We start from the raw sequence: 21,839 nt of genomic DNA, 5'->3' as shown, positions 1-21,839 counted from the left end.
TCCTTTTGAGTTGTTCCAGAGTGCCAGAAATTCTTTGCTAATTTGTTCAAGGATCTGTGCTTTGAGCTCAGTCTAAATCTCACCGAGACCAAATGTGATCACTATTACCAGTGTTCAAATGTATGCATCCTGTGCTGATTCCCCCCTCCTTGATGCCTCAGCTGTTGCCGTCCTAGCTGAAATCAGTTTACCTGGTACAGCCTGAGAACAAAACTGGAACTTAGCTGATTTGTGTGGTTCAGCTACTCACTGAGTAAATTCACCTGGTCTCTGGGGGAACCAGAGTATCAAATTAAAAATCAATGGAGCATTCCAAACACTATTAAAAACTGCACGTAATTAGGTAATTTAAATAACTTATTCTTATCAAGAATCAAAGGGCAGATTATATACAGATCAGGGAAATCATATTTTTGTCTTAGAGATTTAGAACACAATACACAAATTAGAACTGGTAAAGTAGAAGAGAAACCTAGGGAGTAAATTTTACAAGAACATAAATTTTACAAAAAGGAATAGACCCTCATGCTTATTAAGCCTTTTTTTGAAAGATCAACATCTATTCTTTTTCACAGAATATTCCTTTACATCCACTCACAATTTCCTTTCAAACCTACTAATTCTGTTCTGTTATTCTTAGGATGAAAATGTTCCAGTGATATTTTAATTATTAATTCCTTTATACTACTGAGTGGGACTACCCCTGCCTGATGCCACTCAAACACTCACCCACTCAGTCAGTCAGGGGATACACGCTGGCACAGTAGTTAGCAATGCTGCCTTACAGCGCCAGGGACCCGGGTTCAGTTCTCGGCTTGGACCACTGTCTGTATGGAGTTTGTATGTTCTCCCCGTGTCTGCGTGGGTTTCCACTGGGTGCTCTGGTTTCCTCCCATAGTCTGGAAGATGTGCTGGTTAGGTCATGCTAAATTCTCCCTCTGTGTACCCGTACAGGCGTCGGAGTGTGGCGACTAGAGGATTTTCACAGTAACTTCATTGCAGTGTTAATGTAAGCCTACTTGTGACACTAATAAATAAACTTTAAACCTTTAATTTCCTGAAATGATTTCCTAAAGTGGCCCCTGCACGGTTAGCTCTGGAGTATCCATAAATCTATAGTTACCCTAATTCTGTTCCTCACCAACGCCATCCAAAGACAACAAAGTCAGGTTCCATGTGCATGCTGAGACATCAGCTCTATTTCACCACTAATTCTCTAAACACTTCCACTGCCCCTTCGTTATCAGGCTGTCTGTCCGATATCAAGCCCTGGATGAGTCACAATTTGTTCAGATTAATTATGGGGAAGGCCACTATTTTGGGCTTTGCCACGATCCCCATTTCCTCGCCATCAGTTACATCACCCTCCCTCACCACTGTCTCTGGTTAAACCAGGATGTTCACAACCGCAGCATCATGTATGACCCCAAGCTGAGTGCCCAACTCCTCTCCTTCACAAGGACTACAGTTCAATAATATCGCCAGCATCCACCCGTGCCTTACTTAGCCCATAGCTGCTGAAACGCTCATTCACACCATTGTTACCTCCAGACTCATCTATTCCAATATTTTCCATGCCAGACACCCAGCTTCCACCCACCATAAACCTGAGCTCACCCAAAAGACTACTGCCTGTATCCCAACTGATACCGTGTGCCATTCACTCATCATCTCTGCACTGCTGACCTGCATTGGCTCCTGATTCACCAACACCTCAATTTTGAAACATGGATCCTTCTGTTCAAATCCCTCCATAACCTCACCCTTATCTACCCCCCTGTTGGGTCCATTCATTAGTTTGAACAGACGAGGGGATAGCACTTGGTACGAGTTTAAAATTGCTTTTCTTTTATTGAACAGAACTTAAAAGATTAACACGACAGAAGCAGTAAAATAAAAGTTCAGTACTGAACTTCAACACACTGAACTGAGCTTGAAACAACTGAACACAAAACTGTAAAACCAAAATATATCTCAACCCTTATCTCGTTATTGGAAGTGTCCTTCACAAGCTGTCCCCAACTTAGAAAAAGAATCCTTGCAGCTACTGTAATGCTGTTGTTTGCCTGCGTTGTGTACCCTTCAGGAATGCAATCCATTTCTAGCTAACCTTTAGCCTTCTGATTCTACATGTAGTCAAGTTAGCTACAATTGTTCAGCAGAGTTCGTTAACACCTACAGTCTAGAATTTAAATGTGAATGTGCATAGGTAGAAATATCTTAAAATGAAGTCTTTGCATAGACTGAAGCAAACAGGATTAAGCAAATGCAGGATCTCTCCCTCCCTAACCACCTCCAACCGTACAATTTTCCAAAAGCTCTGTATTCTTCCAATTTTGATCTCCAGTGCCTTACCCACTTCCAATATCACGCCATTGGTGGCCATGTCTTCAGCTATCCAGGTCTAGAATTTCCTGCCCATGTTCCTTTGCTTCTCCACCTTTCTCTCCTTCTTCAGAATGCTCATTAAAGCCAATTTCTTTCACTTAGCCTCCAAATACATGTCCTAATATTTCCTTTGTTTGGTGTTAATTTTGTTCAATTACATTCCTGTAAAGCACCGTGGGACCTTTTGCCTCCATTGAAGTCTCTACATAAGTGCAGGTTGTTGCATAAACTGATGTTCCCCGTTACTAGAATCCTTTAACACACAATGTTTATGAATTATTGTAGCATTTCCTTTCATAAATGTGCCAAATTCAATTAGGTATAAAGTGCGCCTACCATGCGTTTGCAAGCACTACCATCAAAGTTTGAAATGATTGACTTCCGCAAAAACTAAGGGTTTGTTCTAGAGCACACACAAAGGGGAGTGGTGGCGTAATCGTGTTGTCATTGAACTAGTAATCCAGAGACTCAAAGTAATCTTAGAAATCTTAGAAACCCTACAGCACAGAGAGAGGCCATTCGGCCCATCGAGTCTGCACCGACCACAATCCCACCCAGGCCCTATCCCCATATCCCTACATATTTACCCATTAATCCCTCTAACCTACGCATCCCAGGACACTAAGGGCAATTTTAGCATGACCAATCAACCTAACCCGCACATCTTTGGACTGTGGGAGGAAACCGGAGCACCCGGAGGAAACCCACGCAGACACGAAGAGAATGTGCAAACTCCACACAGACAGTGACCCAAGCCGGGAATCGAACCCAAGTCCCTGGAGCTGTGAAGCAGCAGTGCTAACCACTGTGCTACCGTGCCGCCCATCTGCACTTATGTAGAGACTTCAATGTAGGAAAAGGTCCCACGGTGCTTTACAGGAATGTAATTGAACAAAATTAACACCAATGCTTTGGAGACCAGGTTCTAATCCCAGCAGTTTAATTTAAAAAAAATCTGGAATTAAAGTCCAATGATAACCATGAAACCATTGTCGTAAAACCCATCTGGCTCACATATGTCCTTTAGGGAAGAAAATCTGCTGCCCTTTACCTGGTCTGGCCTACATGTGACTCCAGATCCTCAGCAATGCGGTTGACTCTTAAAAATGACCTCTGAAATGGTCTAATTCTCAGTTCAATACACGGGCAATTAGGTACGGGCAATAAATGAATTTTAAAAAACAGTCACCACTATAGTCTCCATTTTAACCGTTCTACTTTCTTCCAATCCTAGATGATTAATACATTATGTGCGTGACATATAGTTTTGTTAGCTAAATTATTCCTTACAGAATATCACTTAAATAAAGGTTCTGATTTGAATTTCATAAAATGAAAAAAATACTCACATATCATCTTTACCTATAAATCCCATAACAAGCACGTGACTCCTGAGCATGATTGGCTCTGGACAGGGTATTTCTGCTGTTTGTAGCCTATATCCAAAATAAACAGAATTACATTTTATCATCGTAAAATAGATGACCTGGCATTTGCATTTTGCTGTCACATAAACACTTATCATGTTCTCATAGCTTACCATCATCAGCTATTTTAATGTATTCAATCTGTTCCATTTAAGCAAATTTATGGAGATGCATTCAAGTGTTCAAATGCTAGTGTCTGACAGCTTATTAGTTCAAGAGAACATATAACTGAAGAGTCAATAAAGTGCTTGCGCAATCATTTCATTGTAATTCAGATTTAAATGAACTCCTTTTGATGGTGTATCAGGCAAGTAGCAAGTTGATTTCTTATTTTCAGTCAGTAGAATCATTTGCCATTTTAACATATAGACTTTTGGAAATACGAGTTGGCCTTTCTGAAACTGGTATCTAAAGAAGGGGGTCACATTATTCAATTCGAACATATTTTGGGATTGTTTTTCAGGTATGTTATGATTGACATTTATTTGGTCCCACTGAAGTTATGTAAAGGAATTCTTCCAAATCAAGACAACCTACATCATGACAAGTATTAATCAAACTATACAGCTTTTCTAGGTGATAGCAAAAGAACTTGGGACATAAAAATTAAGATGACCATTTTATCCCCAAAATTGCAAACTGCTTGAGGAGCCACCCAAGCTTAAACAACTAATTAAAACTTATATCATCTAATCATCTTAATTCACTTGTTTTGCTAAATTGATTGGGCCCAGGTCACAGTCTGGTGCTTGATATCACCTTCTGATGACAACAAAGATCACCAGTGGGAGATGTGATAATAGTAGCTAAAATAAACTGGAATGTTTTGAGTTTCCAATCATGGATCTGTTACAAATTCAGCTCAATATCTGGGCAGAGGAACATCTGAGACATAGAAACCAAAACAGAACCCAAGGTTGAAAAAAATCCTCAAAACTAAACTTAAGGGGCGAGATTCTCCGGCTCTCAGCCGTGTGTTTCCTGTTGGCGGGTGGTGGCGCGTTATTTGCTAGCAGTGGGATTCTCTGGTCCCATGGCTGTCAATGGAAATTCCCATTGACATCACCCCATGCCGGCGGGGAACCCACGGGTGGGTGTGTGCTGCCGGCAGGACAGTAGAATTCCACCGGCGTGAATGGCCGGAGAATTCCGGCCATGGTCTCAAATACTGTCGCTTAAAAAAATGTCTCGAGAGAGGGGAGAACAATAATTTAGGATTTAAATCTTGTACAGTATCTTCACAAAATAATTGGGGATAAACGACCCGCACGATTAACCAATGTTATAATGCGAATATGACCAAGGCTCCTAAAACAATCCCTTTTCATGGTTTAGATTTGCAAGGAGGTTCCACTCATGTCCTGTAAAGATTTATCTTTTAACCACATTTATTTTACTGCTGACTGTGAGACCATGCTGTATAAAAATTGGCTGCTGTGTGCTTACACAAGAGTGATGAATACACTTTAGAATGAGTGAGATGATTATTACACCATGTAAAACTTGCTCTGAAAAGAGCAGCTGTTGCCGTAAACGATTTCCTTAGAAAGAGCTGGTAGACCGTGCCGATTATGGCAACATATTCTGCCTGTCGTCCGAAGGAATGACTGGATTAGATGAAAGAAGTAGTCACATTTAATAATGGAGGATAGGAATAGGGGCAGGATTGTTCAAGCCATTAGGCCATAATTTCCAAGCTCTCCAGCATCAGATTGGGGATGGTACCCCAAACATGCTCCCAGGAATCCTCCTCGGAACTTCACAGGAAAGGTTTGCATGGCAATTGCCCCGTGCTGGGAACGAGCTGAAAATGTGATTTAAATCGCAAACTGCAAATGGCTCTGCCAGGGTTACATCAATAGTTACCCAGAAAAAGTTGGAACAATTAAAACCTCTTAACTTCTGGGTAACTACTGCACAGACGCAGGCCAAACCCCCATGGGACTGCACCCAATAACCCTGGCACCCCAGTGGAATCCCTCACCCTGCACCAACAGGATGCCCCAACCCCTCAGGGGTCTCCCCCACTCCCTGGCTACTGCCCCACCTACACAGTTCCTCTCAAACCATCAGACCTGACTGGGCCATACCCAAGGGCTGAATGCAACTCCCTCACCCAGGCCCGACTGGTTAGTTATAAAAAGTGTTATGTCTCTTATCTTCAGCCAGCTCTATATAAAGATAGCAAAGCAAATAGAAAAGTTCTAACATGTTACTTGTGATACCTGATTAAATTTCGCATTTCCTTCTCTGCCCAAGTCCTCACCATTTTTCTTGGATTTCCCTTACAATATCCATGGCGGAACCTAGAAAAGAATTGCTGCTTCTTTCAATGTTTTAAAATGTTTAGAAAGGACATGACATTCAACAAGTCTATTAATAGGAGAGACACTTTGCTTCCAAGAAAGTTAATACTTCCATCTCACTACTTCAACTGTTTGTCAAATGAATTTCTTTTAATTTTTCTACAGCTAATGACAGTTCTTTTACAGACTTTAAAACACGAACTGGTATGAAATACATTAACAGCATTATGAAATAGTGAATAATAAATAAAGTTTAGATTCTACTGTAATATCAGTAACTTTAAATAGTGAAAATGCATTGGGTTCATAGATTATTATAAATAGTTCTGGAATATTGAACGTCTAACCACTGTTAGGAATGGGTTAACTGCAACCTTCCACTTTAGACATAATTTGTATGTTAATTGGTTAATAGTCCTCACCGGGATATATGAAGGGGTTACAGGTGGTACTGGGTGTTGGGTGCGTGTATAGAACATAGAAAAGCTACAGCACAAACAGGCCCTTCGGCCCACAAGTTGCGCCGAACAATTTCCTTACCTTCTAGGCTCATCTATAATCTTCTATCTTACTAACCTCCATGAGCCTATCCAAAAGTCTCTTAAAAGACCCTATCGAATCCGCTTCCACCACCACTACCGGCAGCCGATTCCACACACCCACCACCCTCTGAGTGAAAAACTTACCCCTAACATCTCCTCTATACCTACTCCGCAGCACCCTAAACCTATGGCCTCTCGTGACAACCATTTCAGTTCTGGGTAAAAGCCTCTGAGAATCCACTCTATCAATACCTCTCAACATCTTATACACCTCTATCAGGTCACCTCTCATCCTTCGCCTCTCCAAGGAGAATAGACCTAGCTCTCTCAACCTATCCTCATAACGCATACCACTTAATCCCGGCAACATCCTCGTATATCTCCTCTGCACCCGTTCTATGGCTTCCACATCTTTTCTGTAATGAGGCGACCAGAACTGGGCACAGTACTCCAGGTGGGGTCTGACCAGGGTCCTACAGCTGCAGCATTATCTCCCGATTTCTAAACTCATTTCCTCTATTGATGAAGGCCAGTATTCCATACGCCTTCTTAACCACAGCCTCTACCTGCGATGCCGCTTTGAGTGTCCTATGAACCCGGACCCCAAGATCCCTCTGTTGTTCCACACTGCCAAGCGTCTTACCCTTAATATATTCTTCCATCCTATTCGACCTGCCAAAATGAACCACCACACACTTATCTGGGTTGAAATCCATCTGCCACTTCTCCGCCCAGTCTTGCATCTTATCTACGTCTCGTTGCAACTGCTGACATCCCTCTACACTATCCATAACACCTCCAACCTTTGTGTCATCAGCAAACTTGTCAACCCATCCTTCCACTTCCTCATCCAGGTCATTTATAAAAATCACAAAGGGCAAGGGTCCCAGAACAGTTCCCTGGGGCACCCCACTGGTGACCGACCTCCACTCTGAAAAAGACCCATCTACAACCACTCTTTGCCTTCTGTGGGCAAACCAGTTCTGAATCCACAAAGCAATGTCCCCTTGTATCCCATGCCCCTTCGCTTTCTCCATCAGCCTTGCATGGGGCACCTTATCAAACGCCTTACTGAAATCCATATAAGCCACATCTAACGCTCTTCCCTCGTCTAAGTGTCTTCAAAAAACTCAATCAGACTCGTAAGGCATGATCTGCCTCGGACAAAGCCATGCTGGCTACTTCTGATCATACGATTCCTTTCCAAAATGTTCATAAATCCTGCCTCTCAGGATCTTCTCCATCAACTTACCTAACACTGAGGTTAGACTCACTGGTCTATAATTTCCTGGGCTATCTCTTCTCCCTTTCTTAAATAACGGAACCACATCCGCCATCCTCCAATCCTCCGGAACCTCTCCCGTCTCCATTAACGACACAAAGATCATCGCCAGAGGATCAGCAATCTCTTCCTTCGCCTCCCACAGTAACCTGGGGTACATCCCATCCGGTCCCGGCGATTTATCTAACTTGATGCTTTTCAAGAGCTCTGACACATCCTCTTTCCTAATGCCCACATGCTCAATCTTCTCAGTCCACTGCAAGTCTGCACTGCAACTACCAAGATCCCTTTCCACTGTGAATACTGAAGCAAAGTATTCATTGAGTACCTCTGCTATTTCAACCGGTTCAATACAGACTTTCCCACCGTCACATTTGATAGGTCCTACTCCTTCACATCTTATCCTCTTGCTCTTCACATACTTGTAGAATGCCTTGGGGTTTTCCTTTATCCTGTCTGCCAAGGCCTTCTCATGTCCCCTCCTGGCTCTTCTAATTTTCTTCTTTAGTTCCTTCCTACTAGTTGTATACTCTTATAGATTTCTAACATTACCTAGCTCCCTGAACCTTTTGTAGGCTTTTCTTTTCTTCCTGACTAAATCCGTTACAGCTTTCGTGCACCACGGTTCCTGTAACCTACCATAACTCCCCTGTCGCACCGGAACATTGCCGTGCAGAGCTCCAGACAAATTTTCCTTGAAAATTTGCCACATTTCTTCCGTACATTTCCCTGAGAAAACCTCCTTCCAATTTATGCCTCTAATTTCCTGCCTAATAGCATCATAATTGCCCTTACTCCAGATAAACACTTTCCTAGCTTGACTGATCCTATCTCTCTCCAATGCTAGTGTAAAGGAGATAGAGTTATGATCACTATCCCCAAAATGCTCTCCCACTGATAGATCTGACACCTGCCCAGGTTCATTCCCTAATATCAAATCAAGCACAGCCTCTCCTCTTGTAGGCTTATCCACATACAGTGTCAGGAAGCTCTCCTGAACACACCTAACAAACTCCTCTCCATCTAAACCCCTTACCAGAGGGATATTCCAATCGATATTTGGGAAATTAAAATCTCCCATCACGACCGCTCTGTTATTATCACATCTCTCCAGAATCTGCTTCCCAATCTGCTCCTCCACATCTGTGCTTCTATTGGGCCTTACTGAAATATGTGGAGTTGTAAAAGAGAATAAAGTGAGTTTGTGAAGAAGCTGGATTTGCATCATCTTTTATTACTGGACTGCAACTAGGAAGCTTAACAACTATTTGGATGGCACTGAAGATGATCGGGAAAGGACAGAAGACTTACCTTGATTGAGGATAACAATTACTATGTGGTCCCTACCACATCAATATGCAGACTCTATTCAAAGATCTGATGATACCTCTGAATTTGTAGTGTATCAAAGTTTTTAAATCATTGTAAATAAATTTTTGCCAATTTTTTTGGTTACCTTTAAACTCAACTATTTCAATTCACTCCTGCTGGTCTCCCATATACTACTCTCCATAAACTAGAGGTTAACCAAAACTCTATTGTCTATGTTTGCTGATCTATAATGGCTCCCAGTCAAGCAACATTTTGATTTTAAAATTTCTCATCCTTGTTTTCAAATCCCTCCATGGCATTCCGCCTATCTCTGTAACTTCCTTCAACCTCACAACTCTGAGATATCTGTGCTCTTCTAATTCTGGCTTCTTGTGCATGCCCAATTATAATTGTTCCATCATTGGTGGGCGTGCCTTTAGTTACCTCAGCTCCAAGCTCTGGAATTCTCTCCCGCCCCTTTTCGCCTCTGCATCCACTTTCCTCCTTCTTAAACCTACCGATTTGACCAAGCTTTTGGATGTCTTAAAGTTTATTTATTAGTGTCACGAGTAGGCTTACATTAACACTGCAATGAAGGTACTCTGACCTAATACCTCCTCTCGTGGCTTGGTGTCATACTTTGTTTGTAATCTTCCTGAAAGGCACCTAGGGATGTTTTACTCACATTTAAGGTGCTATATAAATAAATTGTTGTTACTTCCTGAAGTTCTACAACTTTAATTCATATGTTACACTCATGTGGTTTAGTGAAGGCTGGTTACTCTATTTTCAGGTTCCAGTCGCGTAGCTTTCACATATTTGTCTATGGCATATGGCTTTTACTTAGGGAATTTTTGTTGAGGGTAGGGTGGGGGGTGACTACAATCATTGAATGTTTACAGTACGCAAAAATAAATTTAACTTTGGATATGTATGAATATATGCAATTCACAGATTGCTGTACACAAGTGAGGGACAATATACATTCCTTCTGTTTCTATGGTTTACAAATCCAATACGGTGCCTATAAACTAAGAAATTTAAAATAGAAAAGAAAACCTTACCTGAATTCACCACTAACATATTTATCACGATCTTTAAAAATTAAGATTGAAGTTTTGTAGATCTTTATTGCTCTGTTTTCTCCAGTGTTTGTAGTCGCATGATAGACATTTGCCTGTTAGTAGAGACAAAAAACTGTTGAAGGGGGCTTGAAAGAATAAGTTGGATAATGACCATGGACTGAATTATCAGGATGGTGGGGCTCTGATGAGCGTTGGTAGGTACTAGGCCCTTCTGTTGAAAAGCAGCTCAGCCTTGGAAAGCTGCCGTCCAGCGCTGCTGTGGCTATAGGCAGAGAGGGGTGGGGGATGGAGGGAGGTCTGGAGGTCATTGGGGCCTTAATTGGATAACTATTCTTAAAGGGATTTTGATTCCTGGCCTCGGGTCACTGTCTGTGTGGAGTTTGCACATTCTCCTCATGTCTGCATGGGTTTTCTCCTGGTGCTCCGGTTTTCTCCCACAGTCCAAAGATGTGTGGGTTAGGTGCATTGGCCATGCTAAATTAGCCCTTAATGTCCCAGGATGTGAAGTTAGAAGGGTTAGCAGGGTAAATATGTGGGACAGGGCCTGGGTGGAATTGTTGTCGGTGCAGACTCAATGGGCCAAATTGCCTCCTTCGGCACTGTAGGGATTCGATGAACAACCCCCAATCTGAAGGGGCTTCTGATGGAGACGCCCTCCCTCCCCACCCCCTGCCTCTTCCCGCTTGAAATCCAGCTACATTCATTTACGCATTTCCCCCCAAACCCCCTGCCATCACCCACTGTGCTGTCATCTGCCTGTTAGCCCAAAAAGAGGGGCTGGATGGCCACTTACAGGCATTAATTGGGGCAAAGGGCAGTTCCCCTTACGAGGACCTGCCCACCCCTGCCAATTATTAGTACTAAACCATCCGAACCAAAAGGTTTGAGGTTTGTTTCCTGGTTTGTGCTGACCTAACCAGGGTGATTACCTGATAGCATTTCCAAAGTCACAGGGAAACAATGAACTGAGGGTTAAAGCAGCAGCCTGATGTGCAGGAAGTGGGAGGGGAGAGTAGGGAGGAATGGGCGACTGAGAAAGATGTGGTGGGAGAGAAAAAGAGGGGGTGAAGGAGGACGACAAAATAGAAAAACGTTAGGTGGAGGTGGATAAGTGAGCTATTGGGTGGTGGGTGGGGGGGGTTGGTTCTGAATGTAAATTTTGCCTCAGCAGGGTCTGTAAACTAATTTGCTTCCAAATATGGATGGGAAAGTGTTGAAGATGAGAAAGCTTCAATGTGAGCAGCGGTCAATTTAATTTTGGGAGTGGCAGGGGAGGGGTTTCATTGTAATTATACTGGTTTATTTCCCGTTCAATGGATCAATTAATTTTTAATTTTCTTCACCCCACTATCTTCTCCTGACTTGAGGATCCTCATCAGCACACTACGTTTTGTTTGCCATCAATATTTTCCATGTCAACAGATTGTTTAAAGTTTATTTATTAGTGTCACATGTAGGCTTTACATTAACACTGCAATGAAGTTACTGTGAAATTCCCCTAGTCGCCACACTCCGGTGACTGTTCGGGAACACTGAGGAAGAATTTAGCAAGGCCAATGTACCTAACTAACACGTCTTTTGGACTGTGGAAGAAAATCGGAGCACCCAGGGGAAACTCACGCACAGTGCAGCCTTAGGAGTTAGTGACATTATTGACTGACATTTCTGTTTTTAAAAAATTGGTATTTGGCCATGGCAAGTCACGACTCCCAAAATTTATTTCATCATTCCTTCACCAGTTCTAACAGCCTGTTTTAGATTTCCTTATCCTTTGTGATTTTTTCTGTTTATTCAGTTAAGAGTGATTTTTCCATTAGGTGGCTTCATCCCATAACCATGGTTACCATGCCATCTACAGGCATACTGGCTGTGTAACATTGAGGGGGAGGACGGTACATATTTATCACTGCAAAGTGATTCTCATCACCTTCATGTAGGACTTACCTCCTTGCCTGTACTGATACATCCATGGATTTGTGAGATCACTCCTCTGCTCAGCATTTTAAACAGGATCATTCGCGTTCTCGGATCTAATACCTACAAAATTATAAAAACTTAGTTTAAAAAAATGGTGGTTTATATAAACTGAGCAGATGCTTGAGCGATGCAGAAGATACATCAAATGTGTACCGATTGCAATCTTTCCAAAAACACGTGCATGTAACATTCATCATGGAGCAACTGGAGGCAGCAGGGTGGGGAATGGAAACTCAAAATAGTGAGTCTTTACAAGACCAAAGTCCATGAAATGTCACATCAGAAAAAATACCACAAAAGAAAGATTTTATCTAATTTTATTTTGGAGATGGCAGCGTTTTCGAACAGATAATAATCCCCCAACTTTTCATTTCCTTTTGTACTAATTTTAAAAAAAATAGCATTTGTCAGTAACCTAATTCTGGCTACATAATGAATATGTTTTATATTGAATTACAAAGCAAATCTGCTCCTGTCACTTCTGCTGCTGCATCAAAATGGCCAGACAGTTCTTTTTTTTTTAAAACAAAAAGAAAACTGTATGCGGCAGATTAAAAATGTCAGATAAATTGTGAAGGCAATTTTTCTGCCACAATATTTGATATTTAATTACTTCACATTTCTGTGCTAGGTGCCTAGAAGCTTAAAATTATACTTGATACTAAAATGGCAATACAAAAATTCAATATTTTTCATAAATGCTCAATATATCGTGCCTTGAGATGTTTGTTAATTAAAGGTGGGTGCTATATAAATACAAGTTGCTGTTATTTTACAAGTCTTCTTTAAAAATTTGTGGATTTACTGAAGCTGCTTACCAATATTATCTACACCCTGGTTAAAAGTAACATTGCAAAATACATCATTTCCCGGAGCTACTCAAGCACATGTACATTTTTTTATTAGTATAACTGATCATTACCTGCTCTACTGTGGCTCGGTCAGATTTATCTTTAACTCGAAACCTGAAAAAGCAAATGGTCGATAATGAAGAAAGCTGAACCAGTTCAAACGCACATTTCAGGTCATGAAGAGTCCTATGCAGATCATGGATGTTGCTATGCAACAAAATTGTGGTAAACCACTGATTTAAAAACATGTAAAAGGAAAATATCCCATTTACCTTCTTAATTGCCTTATCCTGCCCTGTCGCCTTCAGAGATCTCTGAATATGCATCCCAAAGTTCTTCTACACACCTCAAACATCCTACCATTTACTGAATGTTCCTTTGACTTGTTGACCTCCCCAATGACCTATATCTTCTGATCTTGGGACACAACCCTGTGGAAGTCCCAACACTCTGACTCTGTGGGAATTGCCTGGGAAGTTTGATGAGCAATTCTCCTGCTCGACAAGACCCTCCATAAAGTCTCTGGCTCCGAGTTAAGAATCCAAAACTTCGGACTGATCAATTTTACTTACCTGAAATGTTAGTTGGAAAAATCCTAGTCTATCGCCTGGATAACTAAACAACTGATTCCCCCCGCCCCCCCCTACCCACTCCTCAGATATTGACGCCACTCCCTGACCACCCAACTAGTCTGCCTCACCTAACAACTCCCTGCCTGATACCCCAACTACCCCCTGACCCACTGACTCACCGTCCAACTTGACAACCCTTTCTAATCCAACTCAATTATCCCCACCCGTCCTGCCACCCTGCCCACTTACCCAAACCACCCACCCTTCTATTTACATACCTACACATTCGCTAACTCGCTAACACACTGAATGCTGCTTAACTGTCCCAAAGCTTTTCAGTGCATTAGTGGACACTTATCAGAAGACGGCAGCTAGTAATGGAAAATGGGGCTGTGTCTTGCCACCTTCCCCACTCCAACAATCTCGCACGGCGAGAAAGCAGTTTAATGGAAGACCACTCCACGTTTCTGAAGAAGCTGGGATCAGAAGACTTGGCCAGGAATGCATACCTCCATTGTGACACAGAGAAGGAGCGCAGTGACAATCTAACGGTAATTGCCGTGTCCTGGAAAATTGGGGTCACGACCTCTCATATCTCTGGATTGAATTCCATTTGCCATTTTTCTACCCACTTGACTAATCCACAGATATCTCCAGTTTTATTCTTCACTGTCAACGACATGGCTAACTTTTGTACCATCATGCTACCGCATGTGCAAATTTTAAAATACCTTTTCACAAAGTTGCTGGAAGTACAAGCTTACAATAGTGTTGCAAGGGCAACAGGGACATAATCGTACTTCCTTAAGCAGTGAAATTAAGGGATTGAGAATTAAATAGCGTAAAACCTGAGAAGAAGGGTGAATTGAAGCGAATGAACTCCACGTAATATCAGGTACAGAAAGAGAAATAAAAAGAGGGAAATAAAAGAGAAGACCAAAGAGAGATGGTTGTCTTTCTCTCTTTCAATTCAATGAAAAAAAAAAGCAAACTTAAAATTAGGCATTTTTAAAATTTCCAACAGTTCACTACTTGAAGGAATGAGACTCCACACTTATAATTGATCACTTTTTGGGTCAGAGAGGTTGATTGGCAATAATTAACAAGTAACGCATCGCTAAAAGGGTATTTAGATGATTAGTTACTAGAAAAATCCACGTGCTAAATTGAATGAACAATTAATGTGGAAATGCAGCAATTTCATGAATTTCTCCACGTGGATGCTGTGGATGAGGAACTATCTTTGCAAAGCAAACCCGTAGTGGGAGAAACATCACAAATAGCTAGCAATTTATAATTCACGGGCTCTCTCTTCCTTGCCACAGACAGATGGACAATTTGCACATCAGTGACGGTTTGCATCATTCAGATGCTATCATTATTTTACAGTAATACTTTGGTGCTAATCCAGCCTCAATTAGAGATATTAGACATTACCTAGAGGCTGAACAAAATGCTGGGATTCCTTAGCTAACACAATCACCATAAGAACCACAGTAGTTCAACTGTAAGCCCTATGGGAACCGCATCGAGGGAACTACTGACAACAATTAACATGGTCATGCCAGCAATTCACAGAACCAGAGAACAAATTAAAATAAAAAGCTCAAATTAAATGCCTTGTTTTTCATCTATTTTTCCCTGTGGTTCTTCTTTCTTTCCTCAAGGGGTTTGACTTATTTATGGGCTCTGTTCCATGGATAATGAGCATTACAGCCAAGTTTAACATTTGCAGGAATCAATGAACAGCAAAGAGAAGTAAGAGCTCTGGCTGAATCACTAATCCTTAACCACTTGGCATGGGAGATCAATTATGGCATCCTGATTTCTATGCCAGTTGACATCACCTAACTCATCACAGACTCAGGATTGAACCTGAAATCTGATAAAATGTCTCAGTTACTCACTGGATAAACAGGTTCAGCCACTATTGGAACTATTTATCTTTAGTTATCAATAACCGCAATGCAGTAGAAATCTATTTTTTTAAAATAAGAATACACATCGTATTATGTACATTAATAAAAACTGCTCAATGTGATACTTAGCTTAAAATTTCTACCTCTCCAGGATTTACTTACATGTCTGTATGTTTCTGCCTTGACTTTTCAGTTACCCTGTTTATCACAGAGTCATCAAAATTTAGTTTATCTAACAAAAAAAGTCGAAAGATCAGAAATTATTCTTTAGATAAGACAATTCTGTTCCCAATTCTGAGACCTATCTTCTTCCAATGATGTTATAGCATATGCTGCATCAGAGCTTTTAGACACTTCTTCACACCTAAACAAATGCCCCATTGCAAAACGGAATTGGCATGGAAGTGGCCCATGTCTCGACTTCTGACAACATTACGTTGCAATTGGCCACTTGGAGACACATGACACCGACCCAGTTTCCTTCCGACACATCCTGTAAAGTTGCGTTTCGGCATAATTTAGTGCGCTGAGATTTGAAATTCAACTTTGCAGGAAAAAGTAACCATGAACCCTCATCCTATCAATCTGTAATGTGGTGCATTGACATTCCAAATTCCTATGCTACAAAGGGATTTTTCAATGCATAATAAATTAACAAAGGGTCAAAAACTCAAATGAAAATGTTTGCATAATTTTGTTGAATTTGAACTCAATTAGAAACCACAGGTCAAATCCTCATTTTGTGCAAAACGAACAAAATTTAGATAGCATTAGAAAATAAATTTGCTGCTTTCAGTTTTAATATGATTTACAAGTCTTTTGCATTTGCTTGACAAATAATTTGCAGTTATAAAACCACAGAAATCCCACTCATTTAGCCGCTGAATATTACAGATAATTTAGTTCAACAACTTAAAACAACCAAATATAATATTTTATTATATCTATTACGAACAGGATCTGTCCCAATAAACTTACCAAGATTAATTTTATGCTCAAACCTTCTCAGGACCTTGTCTGACGGAGTGGACATCTTTGCCGAGTTACAGGAAGTCTGTCTATTTGCCTGAAACGACACAACATTGCGGAAAAAGCTATGAATCACATTTTAGCACAAGCTTGAAATTAATCAAGGGAAGATAGATCTTAGGTGGCACAATTAGCACTGCTGCCTCACAGCACAAGGGACCCAGGTTCAATTCAAGCCTTGGGTCACTGCCTGTCTGGAGTTTGCACGTTCTTCCAGTGTCTGCGTGGGTTTCCTCCGGGTGCCCTGGTTTCCTCCCACACTCCAAAGATATTCAGGTTAGGTGGATTGGTCATGCAAAATTGCCCCTTAGTGTCAGGGGGATTAGCAGGGTAAATGTGTGGGGGTACAGGGATAGGGCCTGGGTGGGATTGTTGTTGGTGCAGGTTCGATGGACTGAATGGCCTCCTTCTGCACTGTAGGGATTCTATGATTCTGCATGCTTATGTTAATATTAAGAAACAATAACTACAGTATATAAGGCAAAAATTAACACAAGAAAAATACTACAGCATCCGCTATAACAAGTTTTAAAACAAAGGAAATGTATAGATGAACTTTACTAACAATTAAAACTCAAATACCCATTGCTTTATTTAAATAGCTACTAAATGCAATGTTCTTAGACAACATAGTTTGCTTAAATTTGTTTTCAATTGACACAAAATTTCTCATCTATGTGTCTTCCAAATGTGGAACTCGCATAGAAGCATTCAATAATATAAGGTACTATTAGCAAAATTGTCCTGTTATTTTATTCCTGGTTAATTTCATCAATGAATATGGTACGCGCTTCAGAAAAGTGAATTTAATCAGAACTCTTCAAATCTGATAGCAGCAGAATCATGCATGCAGGCTGTTAGAAATATAGGTTATATGGGACCAATTCTGTCTTCCATTTTCCAATGTAAGCAATCAAATGAGCGATCTCAACACATTATGAAATTTCAAAGCATTGGACTACCTGTTGGTTGTAACCCCTGGAAGCAGTGTAGCGCTTGGTGAGGTCTCCATCACAATCATCCCAGTCCCAGTCTTCACCATCGTCACTCTCAATGTAAGTTTCCTCTTCGTCCGAGTTGTTCGGATGCACACTCTTGACTTTTTTCGCTGCCTCTTTTGTTTGCTCGGGACAGCCACCATCACTAAACAACAAAAACGTGCATTTATAGAGCACCTTTAACATGGTAAAACATCTCAAAATGCTTGACCAAACAAAATTTAACACCATGCCACATAAGGAGACACTGGGGCAAATGGCTAAAAGCTTGGTCAAAGAGGTAAGTTTTAAGGAGTGGCTGAGACATACAAGCCTATCAGGTCCCTGGTTCAATCCCTATTGTCTCCTGACTTAATTATGGAGAGCAGAAAATAAAAGCAATGAAAAAATTCAGTGAAGACAGGACGCGAAAAGCAAAATACTGCAAACGCTGGAGAGAGAAACAGGATTCATGTCTTAAATCGAATATGACTTTTCTTCAGCAAAGTAGAATAGTGATGGGTTTTATGCCATTGAGAGGGGGAGGATAAATAAAGGGGACGGTCTGGGATAGGGTAGAGGACGGGAGTGTTTTTTATTCGTTCATAGGATATGGGCGTTGATTGGCTGGACCACCATTTATTGCCCATCTCTGAGGGCATTTAAGAGTCAACACTGCTGTGGATCTGGAGTCACCTGTAGACCAGACCAAGCAAGGACAGCAAATTTCCTTCCCTAAAGGACATTAGTGAACCATGTGGGTTTTTGCGACAATCGACAATGGTTTCATGGTCATCATTAGACTTTTAATTGCCGATTAAATGACAAAGATTTTATGGAACCAAAAACAAAGGAAGTGATAATGATTGTAGTAAAGAAATGAAATATTTCTCCAGGTAAGCGTGAATGGCAGAACAACAAATTGTTCTGTCTGAAGGCAAAAAATATGAAAAATCAAGATTCAGATTGGGCTGCACAGTGGTCAGCACTGCTGCCTCACGGCGCCAGGGACCCGGGTTCGATTCCTGGCTCGGGTCACTGTCTGTGTGGAGTTTGCACATTCTCCCCGTGTTTGCGTGGGTTTCCTCCGGGTGCTCTGGTTTCCTTCCACAGTCCAAAGATGTGCAAGTTAGGTGGATTGGCCATGCTAAATTGCCCCTTAGTGTCAGGGGGACTAGCTCGGGTAAATGCATGGGGTTAAGGGGTAGGGCCTAGGTGGGACTGTGGTCGGTGCAGACTTGATGGGCCGAATGGCCTCCTTCTGCACTGTTGGATTCTATGTTTCTTCTATGATTCAGTACATGGCAAAATATCAGATCAAAATGGGGACAGGGTAAATTATGAAATTGCCGCACTCAATATTGAGTCCAGAAAGCTGTAGGGTGCATTGGGCTTCGCTGGAATACTGCAGCAGGCAAAGGACAGAGATGTGAGCATGAGAGCAAGGTGGTGAATTAATATGGCAAACAACTGGTAGTTTGTAGGGTCATGCTTGAGGACTGAGCAAGAGGTGTTGCAAAAAGCAGTAACCTAATCTTCATTTGGTGTCCCCAATTTATAGCAAACTGCATTGGGAGCAGCAAATACAGGAGACTAAACTGAAAGTACAATTAAATTGCTGCTTCACTTGGAAGAAGTGTTTGGGGCCTTGGACAGTGAGGAGAGAGGAGCTAAAAGGACTGGTCTTACATTGCCTGTGATTCCATGGGAAGGGAACAAAGTGTTGGAGATCACTGAGGAGTGGACTAGAATGTCGCGGAGTGAACAGGCTTTTCAGAATGCTCTTGGGGAGGGGAGCAGATGATGTGTTTAGTGGTGGCATTGTGCTGGAATCACAGAATTGTTACGGCGCAGGGGGAGGCCATTTGGACACTCCAGGGGAAGAGGACTATTTGGCCCATTATGTCTGCATCAACTTGCCAAACGAGCATCCTGACTTAGTCAAACAAACATTATGACTTAGAGGTGGGGGAGATGGTGGTGGAGGATGGTTCTTTAGAAAGCCAATCCTCTGTTAAAGAGAAAGAAAGACCTATCAAATTCTTCCTTTTTCATTGGCTGAGGATTCACCTCCCCCCCCCCGTGGTGGACAGGGCCCCTCAACCATATAGGACACTCATCATACACCTGCCCTCATCCACAGCATGTCCACTACGATTCTTACAAACTTTTACAGATACACTACAGAAAGCATTCTTTCCGGATGTATCAGTTTGGTATGGCTCCTGCTCTGACCAAGACCACAAGAAACTACAAAGAGTTGTGAACATAGCCCAGTCCATCACACAAATCAGCCTCCCATCCACCGACTCTGTTTATACTTCCTGCTGCCTTGGGAAAGCAGCCAATATAATCAAGGACTCCATGTATCCCAGACATTCTCTCTGCCAGCTTCTTCCTTCAGGAAAAAGATTTTAAAAGTCTGAGATCACGTACCAACCAACTCAAGAACTGCTTCTTCCCTGCTGCCATCAGAGTTTTGAATGATCCTATCACATCTTAAGCTGATTTTTTTTGACACCCTATCGGTAACTGTAACACTCTATTAACAGGCAGCACAGTGGTTAGCACTGCTGCCCCACAGCACCAGGGACCCGGGTTCAGTTCTCAGCTTGGGTCACTGTCTGTGCACAATCTGCACGTTCTCCCCATGATGTGTGGGTTTCCTCCGGGTGCTCTGGTTTCCTCCCACAGTCCGAAAAATGTGCTGGTTAGGTGCATTGTCCATGCTAAAATCTCCCTCAGTGTACCTGAACAGGTGCCGGAGTGTGGCGACTAGGGAATTTTCACAGTAACTTCATTGCAGAGTTAAAGTAAGCCTACTGTGACACTAATAAATAAACTTAAACTCTCCTCTCCTTCCCCCATATGTACTCTATGAACGGTGCACTTTGTCTGTTTAGCACACAAAACAAACAATACTTTTCATTGTATCCCAGTACAATCTCAACTCAAGATGGTGCCAGAGTGAAGTGACTTCTTGCAAGCTGTGCCCAGCATACCTTCTAATTCTATCTTTTACTCTCGCTTCTAAAACTTCATTCTAACTCTTTTAAGCCCTCCAACAATGTTATACAAAAGTCTGAGGTCACGTAATAACCAACTAAGAACAGCTTCTTCCCTGCTGCCATCAGACTTTTGAATGGATCTATCTCGCACTAAGTTGATCTTTCTCTACACCCTAGCAATGACTGTAACACTACATCCTGCACTCTCTCCTTTCCTTCTCTATGAACGGTATGCTCTGTCTGTATAACACACAAGAAACAACACTTTTCAGTGTATACTAATGCATGTGACAATAATAAATCAAATCAGATCTCCTACATCCCAGGACTGTGACAGAGATTCCCCCTGCCCTCAGCTGCCACTCTGGGGCACTGTACACTGATGGAGACCCAGGTGGTAACAGGCCCAGAGGGGACACGAGGGGAGGGAAGGTGTCCAGACCCGGAGGGACACTGTAACCGCTACTGGAGCCGCTCCCCCGGCTCCTCACTCACCTGTGATCGGACTCGGCATCGTCAAACTGCCCGGGGAGCGGGGAGAGGTCCCGGGCTGCGCCGCAGCTCATCCCCTGGTAACCGACAAGGCTCCGGGCCGCCATGTCGACGGCGGCCGCCCCGCACCAAATCGCACCGCCGGCAGCAGCGTCCAGACTAACGCGTTTCCGAAATCCCACCCACATTCACCAGGACATATCCTCCTCCACTCAGCATCATCCACCGTGATAGAGAGCAATTGCAGTGCTTGTTTTCTTTAAAATAAAACATTTCCCAATTCAGCCAGTGTTGACAGATTAATTTAAAAATATTCCACGGTGTTAGAAACATCTGCCCTCATAACATTTCCATTTCATTTGACTTATTCCATCCCAGCCAAGGTGTTGACAGATTAATTTAATAAGATTCCATCAAGTTAGAAAAATGTGACAATAATAAATCAAATCAAATTTTCCCTCGTAACATTTCCATTTCATTTGACTTTTTCCACCCCGCCCCCCCTCATTTCATCAACAAATCACATCTTTTATCAGACAATAGCCCAACTCCACTTAAAAAGCTCGGAAATCAAACCAAAAATGATATTTTACAACAGAAGCATAAAATGCTGGAAAATTATGTTTATGTTTACTTATCAGTGTCACAAGTAGGCTTACATTAACGCTTCAAT

General features: G+C 42.0%; 1 protein-coding gene across 1 annotated transcript in view; it reads right to left on the bottom strand.

The window, feature by feature from the left end:
* riok1 (RIO kinase 1 (yeast)) overlaps positions 1 to 21,332 on the bottom strand; it is a 41,227-nt gene extending 19,895 nt beyond the window's left edge. The window contains exons 1-9 of the mRNA XM_078216804.1: positions 21,170 to 21,332; positions 17,652 to 17,832; positions 16,639 to 16,726; positions 15,823 to 15,892; positions 13,241 to 13,283; positions 12,286 to 12,378; positions 10,321 to 10,433; positions 6,041 to 6,121; positions 3,738 to 3,824 (exon numbers count right to left, since the gene is read on the bottom strand). Of these exons, the coding sequence (XP_078072930.1) occupies positions 3,738 to 3,824; positions 6,041 to 6,121; positions 10,321 to 10,433; positions 12,286 to 12,378; positions 13,241 to 13,283; positions 15,823 to 15,892; positions 16,639 to 16,726; positions 17,652 to 17,832; positions 21,170 to 21,273 (860 nt within the window). The 5' untranslated portion in view covers positions 21,274 to 21,332. The remainder of the gene's footprint in view (positions 1 to 3,737; positions 3,825 to 6,040; positions 6,122 to 10,320; positions 10,434 to 12,285; positions 12,379 to 13,240; positions 13,284 to 15,822; positions 15,893 to 16,638; positions 16,727 to 17,651; positions 17,833 to 21,169) is intronic.
* Positions 21,333 to 21,839: the final 507 nt, after the last annotated feature.

Source organism: Mustelus asterias, chromosome 7, assembly GCF_964213995.1.
Source record: "Mustelus asterias chromosome 7, sMusAst1.hap1.1, whole genome shotgun sequence".
Classification (NCBI taxonomy): Eukaryota; Metazoa; Chordata; class Chondrichthyes; order Carcharhiniformes; family Triakidae; genus Mustelus; species Mustelus asterias.
The sequence above is the reverse complement of the archived record's forward strand: the minus strand, read 5'-3'. Positions and strand labels throughout refer to the sequence as shown.